We start from the raw sequence: 9,885 nt of genomic DNA, 5'->3' as shown, positions 1-9,885 counted from the left end.
ACATTTCATTGCACTCTTCTTCTCGGGAACAGCACGACACTGTATCTACTTTATACAAGTGCGGTATTTTTCTTAAAAAAGTACACCTATACTGATTTTACATTAGTATCCAACAAACTCTAACACTTCGTAAAGTGCTGTCTGATATCTGAATGCGGCACAATTATCCAAGTATCCCTGGAAACCGGAACTAAGTTATTGTTCCTGTAGTTCACTATTTCTCTCCGGAGCCATAACAGAGTGACACGCAGTCTTAGGAAGAGGGAAAAAAGAAGATGGCAGGTTCCAAAGTAAGTTCATTTTTCTTTCTTTTCTATAAGTAATCTATTAACGTAATGTAAAGCGTTGTTAGCTTGTGTTTTCTGTTAAATTCTGGAGGTTTGCAAACAAAAGAAAAACATTGTTTCTCTTATTCTGAGCTTCAGAAGTTACACGGCGTGACCAGTGTTTGGCGGCGATATGTTCAGACATGTTGGTGCCAACGCTGTCACGCCCCCAATTGATTGTATACAAAACATTACACAACTGTACTGGTTTGACAGAATGAGGACCACGTTCTGCCTTTAATTAAATACATGTTGTTTTATTGTTTGTTGTCTGTAGTCAGCGTTGGTGTTGTGCATGGATGTTGGGTTCTCCATGTCCAACTCCGCCCCGGGTGAAGAGCCTGCCTTTGAACTTGCCAAAAAAGTCATTCAGAAGTTTGTCCAGCGCCAGGTAAATGTTTACTACACGTCTTCCTAAAACGAGGAACAAATACCATGAGGATCTCTGTCACCTTTGACACACTATGTCTTTCACAGGTTTTTAAAGAGACCAAGGATGAGCTGGCTTTAGTTCTGTTTGGCACAGACTCCACCAACAACTCACTGGATCAGGACGACCAGTACCAGCACATCAGCGTGCATCGTCACCTCATGGTGCCTGACTTTGAGCTTCTGGAGGAAATAGAGAATAAGATCCATCCAGAGAATAAGCAGGCTGATTGTATCCTTTTGCTCAGTACTTTAACCCCACAATTAAACCTGTATAAAGACTACAACTTATAGTACTTTACATTTGAAGAATGTTAGGTAAAAGTAAAAAAAGAAGAATGTAATTAATGTGTAACCAAATTGAATAGTGATTTGGTTAATTGTATCCAAGGTGCATCCAAGGTTAATTGTTGTTTTATTGGATTTGTTTGTGATTGTTGCATCAATGTGAAATACTACCTCATTGTGAAGTTGCACAATGTAATGGCTATTCTATATATGATGTGATCAAATATGTTACCTCCTTCACTCCGATCTACAGGGCTGGATGCTCTTGTTGTGTGCATGGATCTCCTAAAGAAAGAAACACAGTAAGAAGCTCCTTGTATCACATTCTTAGTTTTCACAATTCAAAGAAAAAATAAAGTGTATCCATTAAAATGTTTATTTTGCTTATGTCATTGTTGATTTTTCATTGTGTTGGGTTTTCTTTTCAGGGGGAAAAAGTGTGATCGTCTCAACGTTGTCCTCCTGACTGACCTCAACACGCAGGCCAGCTCAGAGCAGCTCGATGTCATTATTGAAAACCTGAAACAAGCCGACATCACCCTGCAGTTCTTGTAAGGTTCAGACCCACAAACTATGTGCCATTTTAAATGACATATTATATAAATAGACCCAAAACATTATACCAATAAGGTTAAAGAATAATGATGATTTATAATGTATTTGTGTTCATCAATACTTATATAAAATGGCAGACATCTATTCTGATAAAGCCTTCAAAGTTAAATGTGTCTCTTGTAAAGAACATTGAGTGTAGTTAATAACATTGTATCCTTCCTCGGAACAAACCATTTTCAGTTTGCCCTTCCCTGCGGAGGAAGATGAAGAGGTTGGAGGAGATGCTGGCGAAGGAGGACCCGGTCACCCAGGCACAGGAAAAGGTCTGTCCAGGGAACAGCAGAGTGGCCTGGACATGGTGAAACACATCATGCTGAGCCTGGATGAGGAGGACGGCTTGACTGAAATTTACTCCTTCAGGTCCGTTGGCTCATATTAAACACACAACATTTCCTAGTGTATACGGTCTATGGATATTTCTCTTGTCTAATATATATATGTTTTTCTCTCTGAACCACATGGTGATCTCTACACTCAAAAGTTGTAAATCTCTATTTGGATAAATTCACATGACTTGGCTTTCCATGTGCTTCATTCACGCTGTAGGAAAGCAATCGAGCAGCTGTGCATGTTCAAGCGCATCGAGAGGAAACCCATGGCCTGGCCCTGTCAACTGACCATCGGCAGCTGTCTGTCTATCCGTATCGTTGGATACAAAGCAGTAAGTCTACAGTGAAGACAACTGGATACATATGTACTATATGCGCATTACACAGCTCTTTGACTGTACAAATATTGAGTTCCTTTCTGGGAAAAGTGCTACTCCACATGTTATCATCTACAAATCTACTTTGTGAGACCTTGTAGCAACCTGTATTCCACTTATTTCTTACTGCTATTAATGTCAAGATTGTTGTCTTATTTGTATTATAAAATGAATACAAATTGAGTTTTTCCCAGTATGTATCTTTTGACTCAGTCATTTTTAATAGTACTGTTTTGTTATGAGTTAAGGTGTAGTTTTGAGGTATCTTTTGCTCATTCACTTAGTGAATTTGAAAGGAATCTCTGACATTTCTTTAACCTCCCTTTTGAGTAATTTAAATACACAGATGACAGCCTGTCAGTAATAGTGAAACCCATGAAGGTTTTCTCATCAGCAACCACTACTTACCATATTCCAGGTAACAGAAGAGAAACTGAAGAAGATATGGGCTACAGTCGATGCTCAATCAAATCAGAAGGACGACGTGAAGAGAGAGACTGTCTACTGCCTGGATGATGACAATGAGACAGAGGTGCCAAAGGAGGATACCATCCAAGGTGAGAATTATTTTCTAATTAAATAACTCAATGTTGAACTTATCACTTAATAATTCCCAAAACATTGTTTTTGTTGTCCACAGGTTTTCGTTATGGAAGTGATATTGTTCCCTTCGACAAAATTGATCAAGAGCATATGAAATACAAGCACGACGGGAAAAGCTTTGCTGTTCTCGGATTCGCCAAACAGAACATGGTATAATACGTTATGCTACTGTGATCTGCTATCAGGGTTTCTTTCTTCCCCCATCTTAAGTCATTTTAATATTGAGTATCATTTTAGACATTTCCTGTCACAAATTGTTAATGTAAAAAGAGGCTAGGGTTCCTACTCAATACATCCGATACTTATCAGTTAAAATATACTAGTGATAAGGAAATCCCTACTTTAATACTTAACTGGTTAATTATTTTTTTCCATCTGTCTGCAGATACGTCGCCATCAGTTCATGGGGACTCAAGTCATCAAGATTTTTCCTGGCAGAGATGATGAGGTGAGAATGGAGAGACCCGACATGTTGCTGGTGACTGCATGTTGATACTGACCTGTCTGTGTTCCTACTGTTGTGCAGCATGCAGGAGTTGCACTGTCCGCTCTCATCCGAGCACTAGATGAACTCAACATGGTGGCCATTATACGTTACGCGTATGACCGACGCTGCAACCCTCAAGTAGGAGCAGCCTTCCCGTGCATCAAGCTGGACTATGAGGTGACATCACAGAATCCTAAACATGCTGTTTTTATTTCATCTGTCATATAGCACAGAGCTAAGGATCTGTCTCTCCCCCTCAATAGTGCCTGATGTACGTCCAGCTGCCCTTCATGGAAGACCTGAGACAGTATACATTCCCTTCCCTTGAAAACAACAAAAAGTTCACTCCGTCAGGTACTAAACGCCTCATAGAATTAACCGATAACTCACAAAACTGACTGCAGATTCTCCACAAGAGGGAGCTTTCTGATCATGATCACAGCAGCAGCTAACCTATTTAGACCTGCGGGTCTGAACATGACATTGTTGCCCCTTCAAGTTAAAAAACTGCTGTTACATTGTGTAACGTGATCGACACTGTGTACATATATTTTTTAATCTAAATCATTTTGACTACTTCAGTGAGAGATGCAGGAATGGACTTGAATGTATTTGTGTGTGTTATGTGATTCCCCTAGACACCCAGCTGTCTGCTGTGGACTCTCTTATTGACTCCATGATGCTGGTTGAGAAGGATGAAAACGGGGATGAAAAGGATATGTACAAGGTCCATAACATTCCTAACCCGTCCTTCCAGAGGCACTTCCAGGTACTGCACTTTGTATTGGAGGGATACACTACATCTATTACCTTGTCGTTCTGAGGTTAAGTTTTGAAGGAGACAGAGAAGTCATTTTTTTCATGACCTCAACAAAAGATGTGGAGCTTCACCAGCTAGAAGCTGTTGATACTCAATGTGGATGTATTCTTCCTCAGTTACTGTCTGTCTGTCTCACCCACCTTACCGACATTTCCTTCAGTGTGTGCATCATCGGGCAGTATGTCCCGGCACCCCGCTTCCCCCCATGGAGCCGTGGCTGAAGGCTGCTCTCGAGCGCCCTGATATCATTACTGAACGCTGCCAGGCTCCACTCGAGGAGGTGAAGAGGAAGTTTCCTCTCACAGAAGTGGAGAAGAAGAAGAAGGTCAAGACCAGTGCACAGATATTTGGCAAAGAGTAAGTTGAATTAAGTGTGGTGGTGGATATTTGATGTTACAGACAGAGCTGTTAGTCATGGAGTGAAAAGTATTTGATTTCAAAATTACTCATGTCAAATGATCAAAAACAGTAGTGTCTGTGCCAAGGTTTTACAGATTATAAAACTATTTTCACTATTCAAACTGCCCCAACTGTCAAAATTGCAAAGAAAATACATGTATTTGTGTTGTTAGACCTTTATCAGGCCATTGTCAATGAGAAGCCCTCTTAAATGGGTCTGCAACATAACCACATTACATTGTCTTTGTGCAATAGAAAGGCTTAAATACCATTAATGTATTCTATTAAGATCAACATTATCCTAAATGCTAGAAAAGTAGAACTCTGTATAGAAACAATCTCTAGTCTGACTCAAACTGCTTGAATTAAATGGGAAGATTCCGTTTACTTTTTGCTAGACGGAGTGCAAGTCTGCAACCTTTAAACTACTCGTCCCTCCCCTCTCTGATGAAATAGATGTGTGAAGTGTTAATTAATCTGAGTTATAATGACCCCTTTGGACGTTTACAGCTCTGAGGAGCCAGGTGCCAAGAAGGCCAAAGAAGAGGAAGACGAGGAGGATTATAGCCTGGCTAACATCGCTGAAGGCCCTGTTACTTCGGTGAGAATCAGGGGAGCTGGACTGCATAATAATCCTAGAGAGACAACCACTTTTAAAAACATCAGTTATTCTTAAAAGAGTACTTCACCACTTGTTTGAACCAGCATACTTTACTATTTCCATTTCACTTCAGTCCTTTGTAATTTTCAACACTTAACTAGGTGGGAAGCGTGGATCCAGCCAGAGACTTCCGGACTCTGCTCAAGAAGAAGAGTCTTTCATTTGGCGAGGGTGAGGTCAAATTCTTCCGTCTTTTTTTCTCGATGGAGCTCGACTGATAAAAAATGTTTCTGTTTATATTATAAACTGCCATGACTCAAGTTCAGCCCTTGTAATTGTGTTTATGTTTTTGTTTGCCTGTGGTGACCCCCGTGTCCTTCCCAGTCTGTCAGCAACTGACTCACAGGATAGAGCAGTTGCTTGGCAACAAGAACACACACTACTACATGAAAAGCATCACCTGCATCGAGGCTTTTAGAGAGCAGTCTGTTAAGGTAAACAAACATTCCCTATCTTCCATTTGTGGAAATGAATGATTAATACGAGAGTCTGTGTGGAACAAATCTTGACCTATCGGAACGCAACGTTTTGGTTTTTGCTTTGGAGATAATGAGCGAACTGTCGAAGATAACAATGAGTACGTTGAAATCTCGCGACTTGAGCCGAGGCCAGCTCTTGTGTGAGTTGTGTTTTTAGGAGACTCATAAACAGATCATGAATGATGCATGTCTTTCGTTACACAGCTGGGGGATGCCAGTCTGTACAATGGCTACCTGCAGTCCCTGAAAAGAAGCATCCCAAACCGAGGGCTGGAGGTCTTCTGGGACCTGCTTGTTCAAGGTATGATAAGCCTCTTTACTCGCAGCTGCAGGATTTATTGTGAAACGTTTCCTCCCTTGAGGTGAAAAGACAATTCTATAATTTAAAAACTGCAAAAACAATTGATATACATTTGGAGCTGATTTATGCTTTAAAATGAGCTTGAATATCAAGTTTTTTAAAAGTGGCTTGATGTATTTGACTTAATTCTTGCTTTTGATTGGCAGATGCCATAACACTGATCAGCAAGGACGAGGTTGAAGGAAGCACTGTGTCCAAAAGTGAATCTAATCAGGTGACTCCTCGATTTAAACCATTGTGAGGTGTTGAGTAAACAAACCCTGTTTTACATATTCAAAATGGTGGCCGTCCTACTAACTGAAGCTTATTTTGTCCTCAGTTTCTGGTTACTGAGGAGAAGAAGGAAGAGGCAGCTGCACCTCCTGCTGAAGATACTGGAGATGTTGATGACTTGGCAAGTTTGATTGTTGTTTAATTCTGACTTTTCAGGTTTTAAATATTTAACTGCAGTGCCCAAAACCCACGTTAGAATCATTTCCTGTGTGGAAAGATGTCCTGTTGAGACGTTTTATATAAACTCTCCAGTCTTACTTTTTTTTTTCTCTTCCTACACAGCTGGACATGATGTAAGAAAATAGGGAGGGTCTGCAGCGGACATGCAGGGAAACGAGAAGAATGCATCATTCATTTCGGATAGACCAATCCAATTCAGCCGTCCATTGTTCTGCTCCAACTTGGGGACCCCTGACGTATAACTGGTGATACTGAATGCAGAACTGTGTTGAACTAAACTGAAATTAATAAGAATAACTGTTTGTTGAGGGCTTTACATGTGTTTGTCTTAAAATCAAAATTATTTTATACTGAGTTCTAATTTCAATGTTAATTATCAGTAATGTCAGAACAATGAATGTTTAAAATCTCAAGATTTTATTTGCACTTCAAACCCTTTGTGACTTTATATAAGAGAGCACTGTCTTATCTAATAAACTGCTGGGTTAATATCTTAAAGCTTAATCGTTGATGATGAATGCTCCACTTGTGTAATTTTTTCAAAATATACAACAAACCATTGCAAATGAATACAGTTTTCCTGACAAATGTAGTAAAGCACAATGGCATGTTGTCATTTGCTAATTGAAAAGTGCATAGTAGAATCGCAGTAAACCAGTATCTTATATTAAAATGCTAGATAAACAGCAATAGCACCAGTATGACTAGTGGCCGCTCTTTAACACACCCACTGGACGAAACGGTCAAACAAACTGGACTGGGTCATATCCGCAAAGTCTTTTACTTTAAAGATGGCGTCCCGGTCGTCCATGGCCAGCTTCATTAGGACTTTTTGGTCAACGTCACTTCTTGTGGTTACCACTGTGGAGACCACCTGTGACCCGCGCATGGCACTGACTGCCTCGTCCAGGTTTTTGCTGTCAGTGACGCCATCTGTGATGAAAACAAATGAAACCTCTGCGTGGCGTCTTGTCAGGCGAGCATTTCTTTTACCCAAGACTGTGTTGATGGTGTGGATGATGGCCGGCCCTACGCTTGAAGAAGAATCCATATATTGCAAGAGTGCTATGCCAGTGGCGATAACAGTAGGGTCGTGTGTGAGAGGGAAGGCCTCGAGGTTCTCGTTCTCCTTACCAAACTCTATCAGTGCCAAGCGAGCTCGCATTCGATCAGTCCTGCTAGCTGCCAGACTCAGTCGGTCTGCCACCTTTTGCAGAAATTGACGGACATACCGGAAGTTCTCCTTCCCCAGGCGCTCTGAGCCATCTAGTAAAAATACCAGATCCACTGGTCGCTGGAGACACGGAGCTACATCAGGTTCTGCAAATAAATAAAATGAATAAATCAGTGAGCTGCAATCCATTGTACCATTAAGAAATCATCTAGCCGTGAATAACACCTACCGCTTTTACAGGGAAGATCAGGGCACACAACCACAGGATCTAGAAGAGAAATAAATGGATTTAGATTAGAAAACGGGTAAGCAGAACCTGTATACTTGGTGCAGAAACAAATCATTCAACATGGAAGTAAGCATTTTAGGACTTCTATTCGCTTGTCTCAAAGTCAAACATTTTTAATGGGCTTTTTGGTTAGATGCCTAAGAATAAGGTCCATGGTTTACACAAGCTTAAGGGATATGTCATGAAATATCGCACTTGAGAATGTCTGAAACTTCAACGTGCCAAACGGGGGCTGCTTACAATGGGCTTCAACTCTATTATCATTCTGCTGTGTGTAAGGGTACAGGACTTACTGGGACAAAGCACAGCCTCCATCGTCTGTATAAAGTCCTCAGCCACCAAGTCAGCGTAACGCCTCATCCCAGTGACGCGTTCGTTCTTGTTGCAAGCAATCGACCCCAGGATCTCATTATCCTGTGTCTTCTCAAACATATCACCAACCCCAATCGCATTCACCACCACATCGTCATCGTTGCAAAGGTACTGCAGCAGATTCTCATTGTCGCGCGGGTCATAGCGGCCATCTGTGATCACCACCACAGATACTTTGGCCTGGGCTCGCTTGCCGTCCCTGATGAGATTGTCGTAGGCGAACTTGAGAGCTGAGGGTGTGAAGGTGCCCCCGGCAATCCACTCTAGGTTCTTCACTGCTGTTTTAAAAGCAGACATGGAGTTGATTTTGGGGTCATTGAGACGAATGGCTTCAAAGGTCCCGTTGTGACTGAATTGTACAACTCCGACTCTTGTGCCTGAAAGAGGGAGACAAGTCAAGTGGTGCAGATCAAGCTGGCTTTGCTCTATTAGTTGTTACTCTCAACAAATCACAAGAAAATTAACTAGTTACACTTTAGATGGCTGAAAATGTATAAATCTGACAATCACAGTCTGCCGGTACTGTCAAAAACGGGTGTAGTGCCAAAGAGGGTTACTGTAATTTTGTATTCAACCCAATATGTATATTGAATTTGGATTTGGTGACTCATTCTTTGGAAACGGTTCATCTTTAATGGCAAACTCTACTTCTTGACACTTGAAAATGTGTGTGCAGAGAGATTTGCAGGGTGGTCTGGGCTGCGGTTTTGCTTCACTGTACCGGTTAATGACGCAGGATCGTTTGCCATAGATCCCAGCCTGTTGATGGTGTTGATAACAAAGTTCTTTTCCAAGGTGAAGTTTGTCAGCCCCACACTCTCTGAGCTATCAATTATAAATACAATGTCCAGAGGTCCACATTGCTTCTCACAGTCTGAGACAAAACACAAGAACAGTGTCAGTAATTCAAAAGAAATGAAACGATGTAGCTGTGTTTGATCGGTGGAGATATTTACCACAACAACCACACGTCTCCCTGATGTAAGTCATGACATCGCATTCCTGTGGTGACAGGTGTGCATGTTAGATACAACCAGGCAAATCTAAGTATTTACGGATTTTGAAAACGGTGTGGCTTTTTTAAAGTTGACTCACATTGAGCCCAGGATCGCCCGCTGGTCCTTGGTCGCCCTACACAAAGAGAGAGAAAGTGCAATTGGAGCTCAAATTTGCACGCATGGTCAAGTCATTATTTGAGTGTTTGTGCTGGTGTTTACATCAGATCCAGGGTTTCCTCTGGGTCCTCTCTTTCCTGGCTCACCCGGCTGACCTGGGTCCGCCTACACAGAAAACATTTTCAAATGAAGGTGACTCATTTTTCTTAAGTAATATGTTTCATTAATGTCTGCATCTGATTAAAGCCAATACTACATTTTTCTTCAGAAGATTAGTAGAATGTTCCTCATAACATTAATGTAATGTG

General features: G+C 41.3%; 2 protein-coding genes across 4 annotated transcripts in view; one reads left to right on the top strand and one right to left on the bottom strand.

The window, feature by feature from the left end:
• Window positions 1–138: 138 nt before the first annotated feature.
• On the top strand, window positions 139–7,136 carry LOC307029415 (X-ray repair cross-complementing protein 5-like). Its single transcript, XM_079665378.1, has 20 exons — window positions 139–290; window positions 604–717; window positions 804–987; window positions 1,297–1,345; window positions 1,472–1,594; window positions 1,839–2,018; window positions 2,205–2,319; window positions 2,783–2,921; window positions 3,005–3,117; window positions 3,353–3,415; window positions 3,494–3,631; window positions 3,718–3,808; window positions 4,093–4,223; window positions 4,435–4,631; window positions 5,184–5,274; window positions 5,436–5,505; window positions 5,659–5,768; window positions 6,018–6,114; window positions 6,321–6,388; window positions 6,494–7,136. Exons 1-20 carry the CDS (start codon window positions 276–278, stop codon window positions 6,587–6,589), a joined length of 2,184 nt encoding a protein of 727 aa, XP_079521504.1. The 5' UTR covers window positions 139–275; the 3' UTR covers window positions 6,590–7,136.
• Window positions 7,024–9,885, bottom strand: part of LOC307029413 (collagen alpha-2(VI) chain-like) — a 29,027-nt gene continuing 26,165 nt past the window's right edge. For all 3 annotated transcript variants that reach the window (XM_079665375.1, XM_079665374.1, XM_079665376.1), the window contains exons 22-28: window positions 9,680–9,742; window positions 9,558–9,593; window positions 9,419–9,464; window positions 9,184–9,336; window positions 8,384–8,839; window positions 8,031–8,069; window positions 7,024–7,947 (exon numbers count right to left, since the gene is read on the bottom strand). In XM_079665375.1, coding sequence (XP_079521501.1) covers window positions 7,346–7,947; window positions 8,031–8,069; window positions 8,384–8,839; window positions 9,184–9,336; window positions 9,419–9,464; window positions 9,558–9,593; window positions 9,680–9,742 — 1,395 coding nt within the window. In that variant the 3' untranslated portion in view covers window positions 7,024–7,345. The remainder of the gene's footprint in view (window positions 7,948–8,030; window positions 8,070–8,383; window positions 8,840–9,183; window positions 9,337–9,418; window positions 9,465–9,557; window positions 9,594–9,679; window positions 9,743–9,885) is intronic.

This window comes from Notothenia rossii (genome assembly GCF_949606895.1).
Source record: "Notothenia rossii genome assembly, chromosome: 2".
Lineage (NCBI taxonomy): Eukaryota > Metazoa > Chordata > Actinopteri > Perciformes > Nototheniidae > Notothenia > Notothenia rossii.
The sequence above is the reverse complement of the archived record's forward strand: the minus strand, read 5'-3'. Positions and strand labels throughout refer to the sequence as shown.

What these genes read in the sequence shown, in the direction of transcription:
- LOC307029415 (XM_079665378.1), top strand. An exon ending in GCACAGATATTTGGCAAAGA is followed by an intron (nt 4,632 to 5,183) that starts GTAAGTTGAATT and finishes GGACGTTTACAG; the next exon opens with CTCTGAGGAGCCAGGTGCCA. An exon ending in CCAAAAGTGAATCTAATCAG is followed by an intron (nt 6,389 to 6,493) that starts GTGACTCCTCGA and finishes TTTTGTCCTCAG; the next exon opens with TTTCTGGTTACTGAGGAGAA.